A 24878-nucleotide genomic window follows, 5' to 3' on the forward strand; every position below is an offset into this window, starting at 1 on the left:
AAAGCCCGCTGCTGCGCCATCTGTTTACCTGGCGTATCACCGGTACTCCTGCTCAATACGTTCCATTTGGTCCCCCAAAGATACTGAGGAACATGCAAGTGAGAACAAACTACAGGCTTGTGTCTGCTCCCGGCAGCTTCATCTCATCAGCCTCTGCAGAGTTAATGAGATCGTGACTGCACTCCCACGAACATAGGACACATTTTAGCACACGATTACCATGCAATGGCATGAGCATTCAGATTTTATTTTATCCATGCTAAAAGAAAAACAGATAAAATAAAAAAAGAAATGCAGAACGACTGCCTCGTGAGATCTGTGGGCTTACTAGCAACCGCAACAGCTGAAGCGTTATGTTCATAAGTCCACCAAACCCAGGTGTTCTAGGTTGGGATACATTACCAGTGTCCCAAGGAAATAAAGGCAAGGGGTGGGGGAGAGAGGTGGTATTTGTTACAATTTGGAAAGAACACTTTCCAATGCGGCGTTAAAGGTAACTGTGACATTTTCTTTAGACACAAAATAAGTTAACTTGATACGTACAACAGTTAATGTCTGTTGGGATACCTTTTTCTGTTTTGTTGTGATTAGCATAGTAAGTGCAGTGTTGCATATGCTAAAAAAACGTGTGAATCATGCTGATGTGTATGACAGGTTTTGATGAGAAAATGTGCTCTGCATGTTGCACCACAAAACTGAAGGCCAGACATTTGCAGGATGGCGATGTTGCTTTGGTTATATAAATTCTGTAGCTCAAGTAGTGCACTTGTGACTACATAAAATGACAGCATTTTAGTCACGCTTGAAATTCAGTCACCTACTGCTTGAATTTCTATTGATATTACCTCATCCTGAATGTGGACTACAGGAGTGACAAAACACAGGAACATTAATTTAACAATGTCCACAATTTCACAATGTTCTCAGCTGCATGTACAGCTAAGTTAAATCTAGACACCACTGTGCTCACTTTAGCCCGTTAGCTTAAACAAAAATTTTTATCTGCACGGTTTCATCCAAATACTAGAAGGGCAGTTCTTGTTCTAAAGAAAGGGACTTACAAAATTTTTTAAGATGTAAAGGTGGTCTAGATGAACCTACACTCACAACTATACTGTTTGCGCCACAGCTGTGGATATAATAATCAGCACCTGAAAAAAAATTATTTTCCCCTACATGGTGCTGGCTGCAAGCATGTCACTCCCACTGCTGAATGTCACAGCTAGTACCACACTGAACTGTGTACAGCTCCAGGCAGACTCAAACACTATAAAAATGACGCTATAAGTTTGTATCACAGTATTCCTTGAAGCTATGCAGTACTTTAACACTGCTGATCAGCTTAAAGGTATAACAATTTGACCAGGAAAGTGTTTCAGCAATATACAAGTGATCTACAATTGTCATAATGTAATGCAACTACATCCTACATGTTGAGCAGGTCATACGAACACTAGATACGAGAAGCTTCAGAGCAATTACAATCCTCAGTGAAGTCAGCCAGTGTAGATTCAAGTAAATGGCAAATACTTTTCCTTCCACAGAGAACAAATTCAATTGCCAAGTGCAAAGCACCAAATAGGGAATGATACACTTTATATAATTCTCAACATGACCCACTGTGCAGGTATGCATGCATGTGATACATGCACACATGCATACATGCACACACACAAACAACAAAAACTGCTTTAGCTACCAGGGGCAGCCCAACAAACTCTATAATATTGATGTCATACATGCGTACTTATACTCATTCAGCATATATTCTTGTGAAACTACAATAGAAAATGAGCACTGGTTTGTAAGTGGCACTGTCAGCAGATTGCCTTTTGTATGCACCCATGCAACACATTTATGTAGGCGCAGTACAACTTGCAACTTTGCCTATGATAACTGTACAGGATCTTGCAGTGAACAATGAATATGCACAGTGCAGCTATATGTTGCAGGACTACAAGACCAGTGATGTGTACAAGAACGCACATTCGTAAACGCCTTCCAAAAAGGATGTTTTTCGAGTTTAGCAAATTGCAAAATCTATCTGTGTATAGAAATCAATATGGATGAAAAATAAATAAACATAGAAATGATAACAAACAACAAGTGAAGTGGGGTAATCTTGTCTATCACGGTGGTATCTCAGAACCATTGTGATCCAATTTTTATCAGACCTGCGTCATAGTGAGAGCATAAACCTGAACTAAAAACAGTATTACAAGGATCACAAATGGTACATGCACCTATTCTATAGTATTTCAAATATGTTTCTAATAAAAGAGTAACAAAAGTCACGCTGTGCTATTTAACTGAAATGGCAACCACAAGAGTGAAAAAACGAATTCATCAGTGGCCTACACAGCAACACTGCTGAAAAACAGCAGTAAACATACTAGATAGATAAAAAATAAAGACTAGTTCCTACATTGGTCAGAAACCATTTTGTACCATGATTGGGCTGCAACGCCTGGCAGGGCAGAGCTGCCCCATGGTAAATGGCCCATTAACATGGTCACACGCAACAACATGCAGCGACATGCGAGCCATCCTTGCTATAGAGCCCAGCTCACAGGGATTTTTGTAGCTTTTGAGGCCTTGTTCCCATACCTTCTGTAGGCCAGAGAGGCTTAGGTGCCACCCACATTCCTCCAAATGTGCGCCGTCACAGCTAGTGCACCTCCCTGGAGGAATCGTACAAAGTTGTCCCCAACAAGAGGCCCAAGAGCATAGATGCCTTTGAGAGCCTCAGTTTCGTGAGTGTATGGGTGAATTTGAATTGGGTTAGCCCTGCAGTCTACAGGCAGCCCAGCTACCAGGCCTAACTGTGTACCTGCCAAAGGCAGAAAGTCAAGGTTTGGGTGGGATCCAATGAGCACCAGCACATGGGAGACATCTCGAATTTCTGAGTGCGAATCTAATTCTATTCGACCGTCACGGTGGATGCAGCGCACCTGGCAATGGGCATATGCTTTGTAGCCCGGGTAATGCTCAGCCGAGGACATCATCTGGTGTACCTTATGGTACTCTGGATACATAGACCGTGGCAGCTGGTTAAACACCAGCTCAGGATCATCCACCCTTTTTGCGAAACACATGACAAACATCAACACCATGGAAACGCGCTGCAATCACAGCATCTGCAGCTGACAACCCACTTCCTACAACAGCTAATTTCTTGATGGAACTCTTGGTGTCACGCAAAAGAACTTCCAGCTGGCCCAAATCATGAGACACAAAAGGCAAGTCCTCTCCTGGAACATCAAGTCGCCTTGGTGCATCGTAATGGCCAGCTGCTAGCACAACATGCGGTGTCACATAGCAGAAAGTGGCCCCAGTCTGTTTGTCTACACCCCTGACTTCCCACAGGCGGCCCCCTTTAGGGTCATCTTCAGATTTACAAGGCCGCACAGACTGCACGGAGGCAAAGTTCCGAAAGTAATGCTGTAGATGCTTGAGGTTCACATAGTCCCGGTAGTACTGGGCCACTCGCTGCACTGACACACGGTTTTGGCAGTTGGGGGAGCCTTGTGGAGGCAGTGGCTTTGACGAGTCCCACTCCTTGAAGGTCAGGTCCGGCAGCTCCATCCAAGAGCCAAGGCTTATGGTGAGGATGCCACCATCCATCCTCTGCGTAGAAGTAAAAGCCAGAACTGAAAAAAATTCTCTGTCATAGACAAAGAAATATGTGGCAATGCCAGCACATTCAAAACAAGCTCCTGTCTCAAATAACATAAGTGAAGACTGCCTATGGCCACCGCTGTTGGCTCAACATTCCTAAATATTAGTGCCCGTTATTAAATACTCACAAAATCACACACATAATATGTGAAGGTTGTGGGTCCAGCCCGTACCAGTGGCAACTTGTTTTTTCGTCGACGTTAATTTCCCTTTACGGAATAGTTCCTGCACTTAAACTAAAAACTGCATATAGTACTAATGCTCCCCATGCTTTTCTTGGCTTTATTATCTGCTAGCTTCATATGGACTGTGTCTAACAATAACTGAACCCTTGATCCAGTCCCCTTCTTTCGTTCGTTTCACAGCAAGAGTCTCGATCCCAGTAGGCGTGATGCTGTTAGGTAGAATGCGAGGTATAGGTCAGCTGCCAGCTCATAAAGGTCACGCGCTATGTGATGCCATTTGGCAAAACGGACTTTCTCCTTCCACTGTCGTGGCTATGAGTGGCACTGGCTAACACTCCCAGTTTTGGGGATTCAGAAATACCCAAGAAAGTGGACGAAAGAATGACCACCACCGTAGCACAACTGGCAATGCATCACACACACATAATTCAAAGGTTCCCCAGCAAGCAAATGTTATTGAATATATGCAATTCTTTCTTTTTTGCTTTAATAAGTACAGCAACAGCAGCTATTATCAACACTACTGTGAAATTGTTTCAACCAGAAGTCTATTGCTAGAAGATGGCACTGACTTAGTTCACTTACACATTATGAAAGCAAAATTATGACTTGAGAGTGACAGAGAAATATAGAAAACTCCAAGATAGAAAAAGTCACTCAGCCACAAAATGTGACATCACATTTTGATACCTCTCAGCAATAACTACAAGAATTTGGAGGAATGCTTAGACTAAAATGTCTAGTGTATCGGAAAGTAAGAAATCGTTATCTGTTACTGTGTAGAATAACAGGTATTGAATGAGCTAAACTGCTAGTCTGTCAGCCTTGAAAATTTAAACACATGAAATCATGCACAAACATTGCTTATTAGAGAAGTCATATGCGTTATTTAACCCCTTAAGTGCTTATGACGACCTGTGCTCGTCATGGCTCTTCAGCAATGTTTCAAGAGGCTTTTGATGAGCCCACATCGTCAAATGGTATTTTCCTATTTAAAACAGGGATGGCAGCACGGGTTCCGTGATTGGCGCTTTTATTGAATGAGAGTTTGCACACTAAACAGAAAAATGCACCTTTTGCATTTCCCACGCGTTATAAACGAACATGATGCAGTGCCGCGCTTTGAACACTACCACAAGGATGGTAGCCTCATCTAGTTTGTATTGAACTGTCGAGGAATAGTACATTTTGTCCACAGGAAGTGAAATGGAACCCTTACGTTCTGGAGTTGCAGAAATTTCTTTCGGAATACCCATCAAATGACCCAGGTACGGGGTATTACCAGGCCCACAGATTTTGATGTAGGGATTGTTTTACCGAAAATAACGAAAACGGGTGTTTTTCAAGGCCTTCAGCAAGTGGGCACCCATGAAAAAAAATTCCTGGCTACGTGGGCCTGGGTATTACATGACGATGCGAAATATGACGAATAAAGCATTTTTATCTGCCGTTAAATGTTTTCGCAAGTATTTTTCTGTTTTGAACATGTTACTGAAGCATTTCACGTCATCCAAAAATTTGGCAATTCTTTAGTGTTATATGTCCTAGTTCGTTAATGAGGCTGACAGGAACCCCATGTAAACCCAGGGCAGTGTGCTTTGGAATTATTCCTTCGGCCTTACCTGCCAACTGCCTCCTGGTGGACCACTGCCAATGACAACGTGGTCCAGTGCTTTGGATGGATTGTGAACCCAACTCAGAGCGGAAGGCTCGTCAGAGCCAAGATCAGCATCGGGATGGCACAAGGTGTCCAAGAGCAATGACACTGGGTTGCACGAGCGTCCCTCGAGGCCTGAGCTCAACAATGAGAGGTCCTGAATTGCAGAATGACAGAACAACAGTGGGCAGAATTTGATGAAACAAATGCAAGACAAGGACAAACAGCAAATCATCTGAATATCTGCAGTCTTAAAGCTCCGAGGCTTTCTTTTCTGTCTGCAATATTGAAATACATATTGGCACTTCCTTTGTATTTCTCTTTCTTTTCATATAAATAATATGAAAGAGATAGAAATTTCATGCTCACTAATCACGAAGCATACTTTACGCAACCTTTACGAAACTTCGTAATATTGCTTGTGGCAAGATTTATTCTGCTGAAACTCGCTTTTTTTTCACATGGTGCCATTTAGTTGGAGTCACCCTACAACAATTATTTATTTATTTATTTATTTATTTATTATTGATTGGGTTTGTTCACAATAAACATTTTACAAAAAATTTACTGTAGTAAAACGTCTAAATGCCTAGTACGAGACACAATGGGTTTAATTCAAGTAGGAGTAGAAAAACGAGGACATCGAATACTGAAACGATAAGTCTAAGTAAAATATTACATAGAATTCTAAAGTAAACTACATAAGGAAATAACAGAAAAGCTTTCAAGAATGTGCTAACTTACAGAAGCAACTCATCTCATTCATGTCTGATGTTTTCTCAGGTGAGCCGCATGGTAACATACTGGGACCATTACTCTTTCTTGTATTTATTAACGACCTGCTGCTCAATGAATCTCCCAGCATTAGAGTGTTTGCTAATACATTATGTATAATAATCATGGGGCACTATTGCTCCAACTGGTCCCGAAATAACTTTTTACAATGCTGAAAAATATTATGGGTATGAAAGGGCATCACTTCATGGTACTCCTTCCATAAATCTACCACAGCAATCACAAATAATTTTACATTGAGGTATTCTACTGCAGTGCAAAATACCATTGTATAATTAGAAATAAGTTTTCATCAGATTGAAATATCATATTCAAATATAAATGTAAACAGTTCATTATCTGAACCCAGGGTATCCAGCATTTTTTTCATCAACACCTCCCACAAGAAAGGAGAGGACACTGTCAGTGTGGCCAAGAGTGGAATGCATTTCCATAGTTTCCAGTAAAATAAAAACATTTTGTAAAGAAACACAAACCAGAACCTCAAAAAGGTTCTGCATAAAAGTAGAACCGCATGCTGCGGAGACGACAGTAATGATCAGTATGCTGTGTAGATATGTTCAGTGGGCATGCTCACTATTCTTACCTGTTCAACAAGGGAAAGACTTCGATTATCTTCAAGTCTTGCATGTAGGTACGGGTTTGGGTGACAGGCACCAGGTGCGTAGTATGGCCAATTACCAGCCAGGAAGTACGACATGGTGATGCCCGATGGCCCATTGCCTGAGCAGAGCAGAACAGACCAATATCATGTGCACCGAATATATGCAATAAAAGCCATACTGCTAAAAATCATTGTTGCGCAATGCCTTCAAGAAACTCCCTTTGTGATGCAACTAGGACAGTAATAAGAGACCCAAATAAAAAGAATACCTAGCACATAAATTTAACAACCACCAGCTACTGATATGTTATTAAGTACTCACTTGCATTAATCCATCAACTTATACACGACGCCTTCTATTCTCAAAGTCCTGCATTACCAGCCCCTCAATTGCCTAGATGGAAACATCATTACATTCTACAATGCAGCCCACTCTCCCAACCTTGAACTGCGCAAAACTGATGACTAGCAAAGTTACCAATTAATAAAATTGTGCACTTGAAGTTAAATGCTCACAAACTTCATTTCTTAATATATTTGTGCCATATGAGGAACTGTATCAAAGCATGTGTATGAGGAGGTTTATAAAAACATCACAATGTAGGGCCACAACAGAATGAGTCCACTCAGCCAGTTGTTCACCACATATTGTGATGCTTTTATACATGTGCATTGACTGTGTTGCTGACCAGACTTACATTTGTCAGTCCGAGCAGTTTATATGAAGTCTATGGCGCTGATCATCTCTCATTGACACACTCTACAACAGTTGCCTTTTTTATTGGCTAGATGATGAGTGTTGCTCTCCACCACATATCTTGTGATGCTTTTACACATATGTACATATATACAGGGTGTTTCAAGAAATGTGTCCAACCTTCTCAAAAAATCAGGAAAATGCGATATTTGACTGCTGCCTTCAGAATTGGTTTTTCTGTAGTGGCAGGAATTTTAGGATGGTTAAAGAAATTATTTGAGCCTGTAATTAAAAAAGTTAAATTAATTAACTTTTTAATTAGTGGTGTTAGGTGGTTGTGTCAAATGGGAGAATTGAAGTTCTTCATGTCAGAAACACAACCCAACTTTGAGATTTCGAGAAAGTGGCATCTAGTAATAATTACAAAGTAATGAAATTCAACCAAATTCAATGGCGATACCTAAACAGAAACATGAAAGAACGCAACTGCCATATTCTTCTGAGACGTCCAAAATGAGTTAATGACTTTTTCTGCAGCGCTAGGCATCTTAAGATGGTTAGAGACATGACTTGAGGCAGTAATTAAGAAAGCTAAATTAATTAACTTTTTAATTAGTGCAGTTAGGTGACTGTTTCAAATTGGGGAATTGAAGTTCTTCGTGCCAGAAACCCATCCCAACATTGAGGTTTTGAAAAAGCGGCATCTAGTAATAATAACGAAGTAATGAAATTCAACCGAATTCGATGGCTTTCGCTGTTGAAATCCGTTGCATTTGGTTGAATTTCATTACACCACAACAATTACTAGAGGACGCTTTTTCGAAATCTCAAAGCGCGGATGGGTTCCTCGCATGAAGAACTTCAATTCTCCCATTTGACATAATCACCGAACTCCACTAATTAAAAAGTTAATTAATGTAACTTTCTTAATTACTGTCCTAAATGATGTCATTAACTACCTTAAGATTCCTGCCGCTACAGAAAAAGCAATTCTGAAAGCCCCGAGCAAATATCGCATCTTCCTGATTTTTTGAGAAGGTTGGACACATTTCTTGAAACACCCTGTATATTGGCTCTGTTACTGACCAGACTTACATTTGTCAGTGCAAGCAGTTTATGAAGTCTATGGCACTGATTATCTCTCATTGACACACTCTACAATAGGGGCCTTTTTCATTTGCTAGATGATGAGTGCTGTAATGAACCCATGGACCAAACATTAATCTCTCAGCGCTTGTTTGTCTACTTCCTTTCGTTTTTGTCCTGTGCGCACTGAAATCATCTCATATTGAATCTCCCAGTCTGCAGCAGCAAACCTACAATGTTTCTCCAGAGATTGTTGGTTTATACTTTCCTGTGGCTTCATTACCCAAGCTAGATATAGTCCTCACTGCCTTCTTCTACCCTGGCACCATGCATGCTGACAACAGACTAACACAAAAGCAAACATTTGGGCAAGTTGATATGGATCCACAATGGAAAATACAACATGAGCGAACAAAAGTAGATAAATACAAAGTTGCACTTTTTAATTTCCATCACTGCTACTGACAGCTACTGCAGGAACTTCATGGTATGTCGCCGCATGCCTTTTGTATCCTGGCTCACAAAGGTGCTGCTCATGGTAATAATGGCTTTTTTTAGCTTCATAAGTGCAATTTAGCAATCTAACTTAGCTAACTATTTTTATTGAGTGCCCTGTAAAGTGACGATGGATTAGTAAATTGCCCTTCTACAATACCGCAAAGCCACTCTTACAGGGGCAGTGCCGGGATTTTTTTTACTGGGGAGGGGCACCCCCGACAACCGAGTTCCTTTGGGAATGCAGGGAGGTGGGGAACTTATGTCTTGTGCTTTAAAAATGCTTGCTCTTGGGGGGGGGGGGGGGGAAGGAGGGAGGGCAGGCAAAAATTTTGGGCAGGCTGCTGCCCCCTCCCCCATTCCCCCCTTTGGCATAGCCCCTGAACTTTTACTGTGCATGCATGTAAATGAAGGCTGTGACACAAAAATGAAAGACGACCGGGCCACCTTGAGGTTCCCACACCAGCTCGTCATGGTTTCACGAATGACGGCGTCTGCTACTCTGCTCCGTCCTGGTGAAATTTTGCATCAGCAAAGATGGGCTACATTTGATTCTGAAAGCACCATATGTACACTAACCTACCCAGTTTCTGAAGAAGAACATTTGCTGGGCCTCAACAACCCCCCGCCCTCCTCGCCCTTTCAAGGAAAACACTACGGCCCATTCACGATGGTCGTACGCGCGTTGAGCCCCCTTGTGGCATTCCTCTTGCAGTGGCTCAGTAGCGGCGGCAACCCTTCGTTGCCGCGTTGCGGAGTTTTCGGCTCTCCGCAGGCGAATTGCCTCAGCTTCGCGAGCTCACAAAGCTGCGTCTTCGGCACGGCAACGTCTATGCGCGCGGGTCTGTACGTTGATTAGCGAGATCACGTTTGGTAAGGAAAGCGCGAGAGTCTATATGATTGACTAGAGAGATTACGTCAATATCGTGAAACCGGCGCTAGATTTTCAAATGCGCGCGCTTCCACCTGATTGGGCAAAGCGAGGCCACGTGATCTACCAGCTCAGCCAATGGCGTTTCAGCGGATGCCTCGTGATGTTGTGAATCCGTCACTATGTTTGGAATGCGCGCGCTTACACCGCTTACACCTCATTGGTAAAAGCGAGATCAACTGACCTGCCGGCACAGACAATGGACCCGCCAGGAGTTTTCTGCGGACAACTACAACAACTACTATAATACGGCTACTACTACAACTCCAACTACGGCACAGGCTAACCTAAAGGGGCCGTGCAACACTTTTCCAGGTAATCAACGAATGACTTCATTAAAGAAGTTTATGGCTGAATAAAAGTCTATTACTACTACTATTGCCTCACGAATCGACTGCCGCAAAAAAATGTTTAGAATCCGTCAAGTACGAGCGGTTACAGGGATTTGTCGCACGCTTTAAACGCTTCCTCTCTCCTTTCGTACCAGCGAGCGGGCTGAAAGCTACGCGTGGGGGGGGGGGGGGGGTGACAAGGGGGCAAGAACCTACGTCCGTCCGTCAGCGCGCATGGCCTCAAGCACTTTCTTTTCTTTCTTTGTCTTCGAACGCACGGTTTAGTGTGATCGCGAGCGATCGCGCAGGCTCGTCGGGGCATCCCGCGGCGGCCGCGGTAACTATGCAGCTCGCGATGCTAGGTTAATGGCCGTGGACTTTGGGTTTATGGTGCGGTCATTTGGGTTTATGGCACCATTTGTCGAGAGAATAGCGAGCGATTTCTAGCTCACTGAGAATCAATTGTAAAATCCAGGCCGCGTGCTGCGCTATAACGTTTGGCTCACACGTTCTCAGGAGCCTCGACTATGGATCGGCAGCGTTTTCTGACCATGGTCAAAAAGCGTTGCAGGGCCCCTTAAGCTTCGCTGTAAGAATTCGTGAAGTCACACATTAAACTGTGTTTATATAAAGAATACCTAGTCGCTAACGTCGCGTGGATGGCGTCACCACTTGCAACAGTTCCCCCCCGTATAAAGTCACAGTTACTTTACCCCCGTATTGCTTCGAGCGCACTCTCGGCGGCGCACTGTTCAAGCATGCCTGAAGCCGTCACCGGCGAGTTTTGTGCCCAAGTAAGAACGAGAACACTCGAACGGCGCACACCATGGTGAGTGTTATCTACTTCAGTGTGAGCCAACTGTCACGCTACATTGCGCACGAGCGTGCCGTGAATTTTTTTCGGGACATGTGTGACACTGAGTTTCGATATATTTAGCATATCCCGTGTAAATGAAAAAAGAAAACGAAAAAGATGAGTAATTACACAAAATTATCATATCTATTTTTATACGAACTTCGCTACACCGCTGCGCAAGACGGCACACCAAGAAACGAAACACATGAGCACACACACTAAACTGCTTCCAGTGTTGCGCACATTTGGAACTACTACGCTTGCGAACGACGCCAAACACGAAACACGCGCGAAAGAGAGGAGACCACAAGACTGTTCGATACACTAAAAGCTTATTGATTAGACGAGCGCGCAGAGCAAATGCTGGATTTAAAGCAGTCAACATACGATGGCACGCTTCAGTAAAATGGCCCCCACGAAAAGCAACAAAACTAACAATCCTTCCTGCCGCATATCAGACATCAGCCCTAAATACCTTGCAGATAAAGTAACAAAATGAATGCTGATACAACATCCTGTCCGGCTCTTTAGTCTCTTTTTCAACCGACCCGAAACAAAACAAAAAAAGTTTTCCCAACAATGGTTCGCAACCGCGCGCAGTGTCTGCATTCCAAATATCGTTCCTATTTTTGTTCTTTTTATAGTGCCCTTTTGCTGATGTCTGTCTTCAGTTGATTACTACAATCGGTAGGAAATTATTGCTTACTATCTACACTTCAGCTAGTGCATGCGCCTGTGGATGTATCTTGCCGTCTCCTCTCTTTCCTTCGTGCAGCTTACATCCAAGTAATGCAAACCAACTATCCAGACACTACTATTTCATCATATGAACTAGCAAAGCTGTATATCCTATCTCTTCCGACAACGTAAAAAAAAACTACAGCACAGACCATAGCTGCATTACCAAAAGCGAAATACACGTGAAGGACATACACGTCAAGTGCGACAGGGGCGTAGCCAGAAAATTTTTTCGGGGGGGAGGGGGGGTTCAACCATACTTTATGTATGTTCGTGCGTGCGTTTGTATGTGCGCGTGTATATATACGCAAGCAAAACTGAAAAATTTCGGGGGGGAGGGGGTTTGAACACCCCCCCACCTGCCTACGCCCCTGAAGTGCGATGTACAGAAGCATATCAGTTAATGGGGAGCTGGCGGTTCACATCAGTTTGTGCTAGAGCTACAGCATTCATAACTGCAAACATAACTGCAACACGCAAACAGCACTAAACGAAAAAGACGACCCAATTAATTCACTCCCCCCTCTGGCGCTGCGAACTATAAAATAAAATAAAGATATGTGCATAAATGTGGTGACCACGGCGTTATAACAACACGGCGCGCCTCTGTATGTCGATGGCCTCACTAAACGTTTCCAGCGTTGTAGCTCGTCCATAATTGTCGCAGCCTCACATGCACACGTGATTAAACTTCTGTATATACTGCCCGATGTGTCAAACAGATTTTCTTTCGTTTTCGTTCTGTTCTTGTTGTGCACCGTCGAGTCACTGGCGACTCCTGCTGAAACCATAATTACATCACTGCATCACTGAGCCTGTTCCAATTACTCCCGAACAGGAATTTGTCCCCCCCCCCCCCCACACACACACAGAAGGCGCGCGCACTTCCATAACGCGCCTGCCACAGTTTACGGTACAATGACCCACAGTGGTCAAAAGCGACCGCCCTGCTACGAAGCGCTTCATGATTTATTTCAGCGGCTGGTGTCCATATGCCTGTCACCCGACATGACACGTTGAAAACCAAACCGCACTAACGGTGCTGCGACTTCTAAAAGGTAGCACGCACGTGTACTACATTTACAAGTGAGGTATAGCTTGGCGGCGGAGAACTTGTTCTTCACCTAGTTGGTGTGTGCTTGAAAGCATATTTGCCGGTAAAAGGACGCAGACAGAAGAAGACGAGGACGACGAGCCCGCCCGTGTCGTCGCCTTCTGTCCGCGTCCTTTTGCGGCAAATGTGCTTTCAAATATCTTGGCACGCTAGTACAATCAATGCACAAGCGCACTCTTATAATGGTTTGGAAAGCGATCTGCTCGCTTGTCCTCGCTTGATTGGCCAGAATCGCGCTCGCATCGATTCCGACAAATCAAGCAACGGCAAGATAACGGCTGGCCCTGCGAAGAGTCCCCAGTAGCTCTATCGAAGGTGGCCAACTTACAGAAAGGGCCGTTATTGTTGCTTGTTTAGTTTCGGAGTTGGGGTGGGTGGGGTACGGGTGGGGGTAATCGTAGGGCTCGGGCCGAAATAGTTGGTTGATTTGTGGGGTCTGACGTACCCAAAGCGACTCAGGATACACATTAGAGACGCTGTAGTGGAGGGATATGGATAATTTAGACCACCTCGGTTCTTTAACGTGCACTGAAATGACATAGTAGACGGGCCTCTAGCATTCGGCCTCCATCGAAATGCAACCGCCGCGGCCGGGATTGCACCCGCGTCCATAGGTCGGCAAAAAAAAAAATGTGCAGCTCTCTCAGATTCACTCATGAAATATATTTTGCCCTTAGGGCTCATTCGGATTCAGACTCACCAAAATTTTCCTCAACCGGCCTCACGCAGACTCAGACTCACGGCTCGATCTGAGTCAGAGTGAGTCTGAGTGAGTTTGCCGCCCTATGCCCGCGTCATTCGGGTAAGACCACTAGGCCCCCGCGGCGACTCAAATTTGGCACAAAAATAAGAAAAGACGGTGACTACTTACCAATAACAACAACCTCCTTGTAGACGGCCATATCTACACGTACGCCTTGAATTTCCTAAAATGAAAGAAATATGAGCAGTTACGAACGGGCTCGCGGCACAGCATGCACGCACGCATTTGATAAGCACGAGTTGTACCAACACGTGATTACGTAAGACGTGGATTTGAATTTTGACTTAGCACTTGTCGATGTGCTCAACAGAAACCGTTTGTTTGGTCAAGCCTATTATTAGGCCTCAGCGTTCTCGGTTTTAAAGATACTTTATCAATCAATCAATCAATCAATCAATCAATCAATCAATCAATCAATCAATCAATCAATCAATCAATCAATCAATCAATCAATCAATCAATGAAACTTTATTTTTGTGAACAGATAAAAGTATAAGGCGAGAAAAATCTTTTCATTTATTTTGCACACAGAATATCACAAAAAAGCAAACCGGCTCCTTTCGGCGAGTATATTTCAAAAGTTCTTGCCTGTTTTATTGGTAACATATCGGCGAAACGCAATCGTCGAATCAATTGCGACCTATAATTGCGTGCATCTCATTTCTAAATGCGTGGAGGCCGATTTCGATCGCCACCTATTTTTCGAGCTTATCAGCCGAGACTGCTTTCGACGCGGGTCGCGTATAAAAAAAAAAAAAAAGTTTTATCTTGCGAAATGGAATGGGCAGACATTCATCATCCGCACATTCTCGGCGTGACCGGCAGGTAGTCACCAGGGTGCGAATTCATAGCTGCAACCGAACGTCCGGCTCATGCACTGAAAATCATGCGCGTGTGATGCGCAAAGAAATACTGACAAATGACTTCTGAAAGGAAAATCTAGAAAAGATTATCACGTACGCAAACGAAACGTAGCCGCATCTTCGCTTATTAATACGTAAGAATAATAAGGCTAGCTACCCGGAAAACCTGTCTGTCACAGAAACCGTGGACCCATCCCGGAACTTACAGGGGTTTGGCATTTTAACGAAAGCGTGCACAGATACGCAAGCAAGATGCATGCAGCGAGTCACGTCAACTAGCGTTACGCAACGACAAAAATATTTTAATGTCAGTTTAATGTTTGCAGCAAAAACAAAAAAAAAAGTACGCAAAGTCTCATAATGCTTGCAAGATATATGCCACAACTTGCGTGTGAGTTCGCGCACATTTTTTTTTAAATTGAAATTTGACCAATCCCACTTTTTTACTTGTGTAAGCAGTGTCAAGGCATTGAAAAATGACAACCGAAAAAATGGGAGATTGAGAGGTTGGTGAACATCTGTGGAAGACTTTTGAAGAAGGATGAAAAGAAAATCGTCAGTGACAACTTACTATAGGTTTTTTTGTTTTAGGCTGCATATTTTAATAAAAATCCTGTGACAGTCAGGCTCCTGTCGTTTTCGCACGAGAACTCTGCATCGAGAGGGAAATATTTTGCCGTAGCTAAAAATGACATCGAAGTGACCAACTTAACAAAAAAATCGTTTACTGACCTTATAATAACTGAATTTAGGGCAGTTGCTTATATTAAGAAGTTGTAGCCCGGGACAATTTATGGCAATACCGATTTTTTAGAAATCACAAAAGTTGATACTCATCATCAAGTCTTTATGGCGATATCAAAACTGACAGCTCCCGGCGCGCAGGAAACGCTGCCACTCTAGCTGTTACGTCAGAACGAAACTTCCCGTGACACGGAAGTGACGATATTTGAATGCAGGCGCGTCGCAGGAGATTGGTGGACGCGGCCGTATTTTGCCGCGGAAAGCGGTAAGTCATCTCACTTGCACCAGCGGATTTAACTTTGCGTGTGATGTTTTGTGCTTATCTGTTTCATTCGGGCTATGCGCGAGAAAACTGCGATGTCCAGCATAAAACTCAGGGGCAGCCACTGCGGACCTTCTTGCAGACAGGTGGAAAAAAAAAGAAAAAAAAGCTCTTTCGCCTGTCTGCAAAAAGAAGCTCCGCAGTGGCTGACCCTGAGATTTCCGTTTGTAGACTATTTTACGGATGGGTTTCGGTGCCGCCATATATGGGCTGTTAACTCTGTCATTTTGTATCTTTAACAACTAAACGAACAGTGCTCCGGTAGACGCATACGCATGAAAACAGTTGGTTTGGTAGACTCGACGTTTCGTGATCTTTTTAATTTCATTTCACGACATGAAAAATAACAAAACATTCGCCTAAGAGCCCAAGATGGCGGCGCGCATGTGTCGAATGTGAAATCGTTTAGAGTTTAAGAAAGAAACAATTAAGCACGGCACATCGCACGCAAAAAAATAAATAAAAACGAGCGCTCTATGTGTATTTCAGACTATTTTTTCGTGCCCAGGCTGTGCTTCGACGCGCCTTGATTCAATTTTCGTCACTTCCTTGTCCTGGAAAGTTCCGGTCTGACGTAACAGAGTGGTTTCGTTTTCTGCGCGCCGGGCTCTGTTATATCGCCATTTAAAGTTCGATGACGTATATTTCAAATTACGTGCACGTTTTGTGATTTCTTAAAAAAAAAGGGGGGGGGGGGTATGCCATAAATGGTCACGTGCTTCAGCTTCCTAATATAAACAAACGGCCGAAAGTCAATAGTTAAAAGGTTCATTAACAAGTTTTGTTAGTTAGACACTTCAATTTCACTTTAGCTGTGGCAAAGTATTTCATCCTCGACGTAGAGTGAATTCGTCCGCAAAAACGACAGGAGCCTGACTGTCACAGGATCCTTATGAAAAATTTTGCGAGGCGCTTTAACCGACTTAAACGTCGTAAACACTAAGGGACAGCGGAGCTGAGAGGAAACCTCAGCGATAGAGTGCAAAGTAATGCAAAGCTAGGACGTCATCACTAACGTCACACCACATTCGTTCGGCGCTGTTGGACATTGCTTTCTTCCACGCCCGACTCCGCTGCTCCTCATCTCCGCTCATCCCTCCAACTCTCCGCTTGACCTATGTGGTGTTGGCTTGGCCACCTCCACTCTCCCTCCTTCTCACCTCACCCTCACTTCCCTTTCCCACCCCGTTGCCAGGCTGTGCTATGCGTTACCCTCTCCCATCCTCCTTTCCTTCCTCCTCGCGTCCCTCTCCCACCCTCTCGCTATACTATACTATACATGGATATATGCTATGCTACGAGCTGCTTGGCACATACCCGCTAGGGTAGCTATAGACAGCTTCTTCATTTTAGTGGACCGGAGGTGAGCAGTGGAGCCTGCCCAGTTTCTGTGGCGCATACCGCTTCGCTACGCTGAGAACACGGACAAGACAAATCAAGCCCGGCTATAACAGCCCCTCTGTAAAATCTGTATTGTTTAAAAAAACGCCCTGTATAATCCTGCTCTCTCTCTCAATGCCATCCCGAGATTCGCGGTCAACGTTAGTTTGTAGTCATGATGCTGAACAGCGCAAATGACAAGGAACGCTTGAAAAGAAAACGGGACAGATCATTATCAAATTTTAATGGCTATATGAGAGCGCCCGGCGCGCAAAACCGTTCCAATCATTTGCGCTGTTACTTCACATATATTTCAATGTCTGCCAATATTTGCTGGCACCTAAACGGCAGTCAGCAGTTCGGGGCAGGGAAGGAAAATAAGAAGAGAGGCTACGAAGAGATAGAAAGGAAACTTACAGAAAACGTGATATGCGCACAACCTGATCAGACAAGAATTCCCATACTCTTGCGCACGACGATAAGTGAACAGTGATGATTTATAGAGACCGGATTTTAGGCAAATGCCTATTTTGTTCCTTGCGTTCCTATAGCCCGCTTTTGATATATGAGCATGAATTAGAGGTTAAGAAGGGTTTTCATAATGTTTTATAGTGCCCATAAATGCCTGTTTTAGGCGTTTGTGCCAAAATGCTTATTTTCGAAACATGCGCCGATATTTATTTATTTATTTATGAGTACCTTACAGCGCCCTCGTGGGGCATTGTGTAAGGGGGGCAATACAGCATGTACAAAAAAGATATAAATATACATAGGTGAAATACAGATTATTACAGATGTAACTGAACACACGAACATAGAAATGCAAAATATACTAAAACAGCGAAATGTAGTGTCTAAAGGCGTTACACAAAAGATCATATAAAGTAACTATTTAAACACCAACAGTTTAACAAGGTATGATAACTGCCGAAAGAGTTTTTCGCAAATAACTGAATACAGAAGATAAAATAAAAACAGGGGAAAAAAGAAAAAGAAAACGTACCGGTTCCAGCATTGCAACGCCATACATCAAATTTCGATGCATAAATATTTTTTAAGGTTGTTTAAAAACTTTGCGTGATCTCGCTGTGATGCGAGATCATCTGGTAGGTCATTCCACAATCGGATCGCTCGTGGAAGAGCCGAAAGGTTGAACGCGTCAGTTTCACCGTACATGCGTGATAAGCTATGGTTGTTATGTAATCGGCACTATATGACCTCAATTTTCGCTTTCAAGTGCAGTTTGAGACAGTTATTCACGTTACCGGGCAACATCGACTGTTCGGAACTCAACCTAGTCCTCTAGTTCAACCAACTTCCGGAAAACAACCGCTAGCAGCAGTGAAATGGGACGCGCCGGCCACCATACGCCGCCACGCGCTGACATGGCGCGAGCGGTTGGCGATTGCTAATAGTAATATCTGGGGCTTAACGTCCCAAAACCACGATATGATTATGAGAGACGCCGTAGTGGAGGGCTCCGGAAATTTCGACCGCCTGGGGTTCTGTAACGTGCACCTAAATCTAAACACACGGGCCTCAGACATTTTCGCCTCCATCGAAAATGCAGCCGCCGCGGCCGGGATTCGATCCCGCGACCTTCGGGTCAGCAGTCGAGCGCCATAACCACTAGACCACCGTGGCGGGGCTTGAAATTATTTGCATTTATGTAAACATTTATCTGTGTGCCTACATTTGCGACGTTGGAGGCCTGAAAAATGTTTTTCCTGCCTATTTTTGGTGCCTAAAACGCGCTTTTTTATTGCCTAAGAATCCAGCCCCTAGATAAATACTGTGAAATAAGACATCGCATGTGGTAACGGGCATCGCCCGAACGCTGACGAGTATGGAAGAATGAACCATGACATGGAGCATACTGCTTCAAGGTGGATAGCCTGATCAACCTGAATGCGGGGCAGCGGTTGAAATGTTGGAAAAAAATATTACGTGCGGTCTTTTCTTTTATACGCTTATATATATATATATATATATATATATATATATATATATATATATATATATATATATATATATATATATATATATATATATAAGTCGTGTTTTGCTGACGCTTTGGTCAAGTGGTTAGAGGAACGTGCGCCTCCACTGCGGGTTCGAATCCCAGTGCCTCCGGTTTTTCTAATGAGAAAAGAGGCACTCGGTGCTGTGGACCTCGATAAGGTGCCTCTCCCATCCCTTCTTTCATTCCCGTTCCTCCTCCCCCCAACGACGCTGAGCCGTGCTCCCTTATGATGGGTTGCAGAAGTAAGTCTATCACCAAAGCACTACTACTACTGCTAAAGAAATGGGCCAATAACGCGCAACTTCACCACTGCATTTTGACTCGTACTTTGCTATGCATACGTCTCCTGTCACTGTTTTGCTCTCTACAAACATCAAGTAGCCTGTAACGAATGCATAACTGTGTCTGCGTCCGGCAGTATGCGTTCGCACGAACTGCTGCTTGAATTTTTGTATATCTAGTGAGATTGCGTACAGTGCATAGACAAAACATTGCATGGCATTAAAGTAGTGACCTGAGTGCGGCACAGAAGCATTGCATTAGATCATACATTGCACAGTATCATCAATGAGAACTGTGCGCATAGTATTCAGCTTCATTGCATTTAGGTAACCGCTTCCCATCCAAGATGTGTTGGATCTACACACTTTCACGTACACATATGCCACCAAGATGCAGCCACCTTTCTCCGATTAAGTTTGTAGAAATGCTAGCTTTGACAAAAGCGTGGCGTTCCCTTCAAGAGACATACCGTTCAAGACAAACCGGCGAGTCGGCGCTAAATTAAGAAAGAGACGAGAAGGGATGCAACACAACTGGCCCTGTCTGCCCTTCCTTTCAAGATAATCGCCCCGACCAAGCCGGCGCGTCAAGCGAGCAGGGTCACAGCCCCACGTACGACACATGCCTAGATATCACATTTCAGAGCAGACACACGATGCAGTTCCAGGTCATTTGACTCGGCGGCGAGGTGAACGCGCCGGCCGTCCAGGCTTCTGAGAAGTTTCGACGCAACACGCGATCACGGAGACACTTTCCCAGACACCAAAGAGCGCGGTTTCACAGCCTCGGGCAAGAACGAAGAACCGCTAACCGTCTGCGCCAGTTGGCGGACGTAGCGTGATAAAATCAGCTTGCTCGTGCCAGTCGCAACGCCGGCGATCACGTGCGTGCAACTTTTGGCGGCCGCTCGGACACTGAAAAATAGAAGCGACTGACTGGTCGCGCCCTCACTGCAACCCGACAGCAGGTCGCTTTGGCTCGATCCCTTTGCCACTGAAGGCAGGCTAGCTCTTTCGCGAACCGCTGCATTCGACAGGTGGATCCCTTTCACGATGTAGCAGTTACACCGCGCACTGACGGCGTTCCTATTGTTCCTGGCACTGTACACGTTGCACAACGCTGAACGTATTCCCGAAAGTGATCGACCCAGCACGCGGGACCTTGTACGCGCTTACATGCAAGGTGGACCGCAGATTTAGCTATCTGCAGTTAGTTACTGTATGGTATCATGAAACATAGTTAACGAAGCCGCGAAGCGTACAGGTAGGGCGCTATATACGCACGGGACCAGCACCCATGTTGTGCATTTCGTGCTGCTCTTTTCGTCTCACTTAGCGTTATATAACCCAAGTTTCATAATGCAGCGCTCTTTCATGCGCGTATGAGGACGATGCTGCCCCGTTTCGCTTGTTTGATATTACGGTAATGTGTACTAGAATAGTCTAGCGTACTTTAATTTCGGGAAGGTGGAGCCCTTCTCCCAACTGAGCGTTTCGTGCAAGCGATACAGTGTGCTCCGTGAGTGGATAAACGAAGTTAGCCGGCGACAGAACACTTCAGGACTTGTAGAAACCCTTCGTGGTATAAACAGTGGCTTGAACATTCTGGTATACAAGGCGTATATCTCAAGTTACGCGTCCTTCTCGTTCCATCAAAGCACCAGTCAATCCGAAATACAATTTGAGGGAAGGGAAAAATCTGTCGTCCAGGTGAGTAAAGTGTTGCTAAAAAAGGAACAAAACGTGTTTCTCAGCGGGCAAATCTTGTAGTTGAAAAAAAAATTCATGGTACCACAATGGGGCTGTCGCTAACCGGGAATCTGCTTATATACAGCACATTGTGACAGAACCACATATGGACAACTGTTGAAAGGGCAATAATGACAATTTCCTAAGTGAGATCTGAGCACACTCGCAACTTTTACGGAAAATAAAGAACAAAGCACTCCGAACCGGTGCATATAAAGGCATGCGTAAAGCCTCCCCATTATTTTTGAACAAATACGGACGCAGTTTTCCGCGCAGAATTGCCTCATAAGAAACATGCACTAAGATTAATGGGATATGTGATTGAGAGTTTGGGTTGTCAAATATCAAATGTTGCCGCGAACACATTCGCGATCTCCTGCGCTCTCACATTAAAGGGAAACGAGAAAAGGAAGACGCACTGTTTCTGGAAACTGCCCTTGTAAGCACGCGAACATTTAGTGCTGCCAGTGTAACGCCCAACTGAGGCTAACAAAGCACACACAATTGGCGGTTTGTATAAGCATCAGCACTGGCCAACAATCATTTCACAACAGAACCACCAGAACATCGCCAACATCAAGAATGAAGGTCTTATAGGTTTGATAATGATTCGTATATGGAACCTCCTGCCTATCCTGCCTAGGAATTATTAAATACTACTATATATAGATCTGCAAGCATCTCCTCTCCACCCTCTAACCTGCTTTTTTTTGTCTCTTTAATCTCTGTCACTGGCGCTCAACGCAGGAAGCGAGCGATGGAGTTTGCAGCTGGCAACAGCAGGGAAGGTATAGACGAAGAAAGACGGGAACAGCGCCCTGGACAAGCGTCAAGAACAGTCTCCTCGTATCGCATGACGGAAACGCGCTCGAATAAGGAGACAGAGTCTACGCGTGTGCCAAGAACACCGACACAGAGGCACGCTTGCATGAGGAGCTGTTAGAGAAGTATGAACGATAACTGACGCAACGGCGAGCTTAGCACACGGGCACGGGCCGTTCATTCAGTCCTGGTGCCGTGCCAGCTAGGCGCGTTGCGAACTCGCGCGAAAGCACGGAAGACACCTGTTTAGCGGCTTGTATCTGTCACATACGGCAAGCACACGGGTACGGCGTGTGCATGCAAATGTGTGGATATATGAGTAAGTATAGGAAGACTGGCAGCAGCTGGTCTACAGTGTCCCTTTCAGTAAAGTTTACTTGAGGCGTGCAAAGTACCAACTAGAGCGGGTTATATGCCATCCTTTCAGGTAGCTTGATAGGCAAAAATGAGCACGCGTTTCATTCTTTCTCTGCGAGTGAACGTTACATTATATGGTAAGGGCAAAGTGTGTCAGTCTGTCATTAAGGACCAGTGAGTTCAAGCATCGCACGACGAATCATGCAAAACAGTGTCTCACGCAGTCAGCTATACTATAACGTGCAGTTTACACGCCACACATATAAGAACGGCGGTTGTTAAGTGAAGAAGTTCAGCCCTACATTTCTTTTGTTCCTACGAATGTAGCGGAAGCAGAGGCGTAGGTTTCAAGTTTGCACGGGGATGGGGCCACCTAAACAGCCCAGACAAGGACTACGGAGAAATTAGCGGACAACTTAAACCAAAGCTACGCACTGACAGACATGCATTAAACAGTAGCATTTAAATGTCTGAATCCTAACATTATAGAGTAAAACACGCCGCAATAAACGGCGCAAAAAAAAAAAAAAGAAACGAGACAAGGCAGACAGAAAGGAATGGCAAGGACAAGTAAAGTACAAGACAAGACTAAAATACACCTAAATCATCGCAAAGCCTTTACATTGATGCACAAGTGGACTACTGAATTTGGAAACTTTCACTGACACTGAGAATTCATGGCGCAGTTATGTAAATAAAAATAATAATAACGCGCATTGACCACACAAGTCGGCGACTAAACTAGGTAAAAAAAAATGAAAAAGGAACGACAGAAAAAACTCTAGGTTAATCATCTTCGAGCAGACGAGCATCCGTCAAGCCCTCGACTTGATGCAAACGTCTATATGTGTACACCCGACTCACGGGGCTTACTGTCACATGCACACAACAATGATAAAGTTCATACGATCCCCCAAAAGCCTAGCAAAAGTGATCAAATCAAAGTGATCAAATCAAAAAGCGCAGGTGAACACGGGATATTTGAAACATACATTGTCTTGTATGAGCTACGAAATTCTATGCACTGTGCATCTCGCAAATGAAACCAAAACTAACAATGAAGACGCCCTCGTGAACAGTAGCAAGCTCTCATCCCATACATTTGGTTGGCTCTGTGCAGTATTTATGCGAACACAGTCTTCTACCTAATAGTTGGCTTCAATAATCATAACACAATAACAAAGAAAGCTAGCTGCATTCATGACTCGCAGCTGTCACGAAATAAGCAGATTCCTTGCCCAGCCCCCATAATCAGAGAGAAAGTGGTATAAGCGCTTCTCACAACTAGAAAGGGGTTCACAACAAGATGGGAAAACGACGAGTTAAAAAGGATGTTCAAACGAGATGTGTCTCGGTCAGAGTCCAACGTTTCGACAAGGTGACCGGTCTCCACCAAGGCCCCGACAAAGGCCAGTCTCGTTGTCGAAACCCTTGCGTACCCCCAGAAACAGCGGCGCAGTCAGGCCGCGGAAACCAAAGTCTGCCTGAGCTCTACTGTGCGCGGGGCCGATATGGGACGCTAATTTTGAGAGAGCTGTTTACAAACGGAGCTAACATCTTTCTTTGGCTCTCCTCCTCGCATGCTCACCATGGAATCACCGGCATCACGTATTTTCTATACACACCGATACGAACTGTGAAGTTTTCCAGTCACTTTTAAAGAGAAAACTGCACTTCTCATGCACTGGCTATCGCCAAAACATACACGCTCGCATGCAGGCTTGCCTAACGGGTCGTCCGGTCTGTTTACCTGAGATCCCTGCACGTGAATGTCACAAGACGTCGAGAGGGGCTGTGCGACGTTCGTCAACCACGCACGGCCGGTGCTGTTCCACGTGCGACTACAGCATCCGAAGCGAAGCGGTCTTCGACGGTGCGGGCAGCTCCGACCGAGCGGACAGCCACCAAGCTCGCCTTTTCATTCGCGGCGCGCGCCGCACGTCCGAGCGGCAGCTCACTTCCCTCTCTCCAAGGCGGCGGCGACGACACGCGCGCGTGAGAGGAAGACTGCGCGGACCGCCGTGCGAGCGTCACTGTGTTGAAACAGGCGCTTCTTTCCTGCTGGATACCCAAGAGGGAGGGTGCAGAGACCAGCTGCTCGAGCAAGAAGACCACTCGTGAAGCCAAGGTGCGGAAAACTACGCTCCCAACACACGCCGGCCACTGATAAAATATTGAGAGAGAGAGCGTGCGAAGGAATAAGATATCAAAAGACGCCATCTCCCGACAGATAACAACCTCAGGGCAAGTGCCACGCTGACCTTGAACGAAGCCTGGGCGCGGACACGTGAAGACATGCCGATGAAAAATTATACAGAGTCTCGTTGAGAATCCATAGTGCAGGTGAGATGCGGCGCGGCCGCGAACTGTCGGAGGCTCTCAACAAACGCGCAGCCGTCTCTTCGT

At 44.8% G+C, this 24878-nt stretch overlaps 1 protein-coding gene across 1 annotated transcript in view; it reads right to left on the reverse strand.

Annotated features, from left to right (window-relative positions):
- Positions 1-226: 226 nt before the first annotated feature.
- LOC119377667 (oxidative stress-induced growth inhibitor 2-like) overlaps positions 227-24878 on the reverse strand; it is a 106586-nt gene continuing 81934 nt past the window's right edge. The window contains 5 exon segments of the mRNA XM_049411326.1: positions 227-3077; positions 3079-3627; positions 5486-5677; positions 6902-7038; positions 14040-14094. Of these exon segments, the coding sequence (XP_049267283.1) occupies positions 2628-3077; positions 3079-3627; positions 5486-5677; positions 6902-7038; positions 14040-14094 (1383 nt within the window). The 3' untranslated portion in view covers positions 227-2627.

This window comes from Rhipicephalus sanguineus, chromosome 1, assembly GCF_013339695.2.
Source record: "Rhipicephalus sanguineus isolate Rsan-2018 chromosome 1, BIME_Rsan_1.4, whole genome shotgun sequence".
Taxonomy (NCBI): domain Eukaryota; kingdom Metazoa; phylum Arthropoda; class Arachnida; order Ixodida; family Ixodidae; genus Rhipicephalus; species Rhipicephalus sanguineus.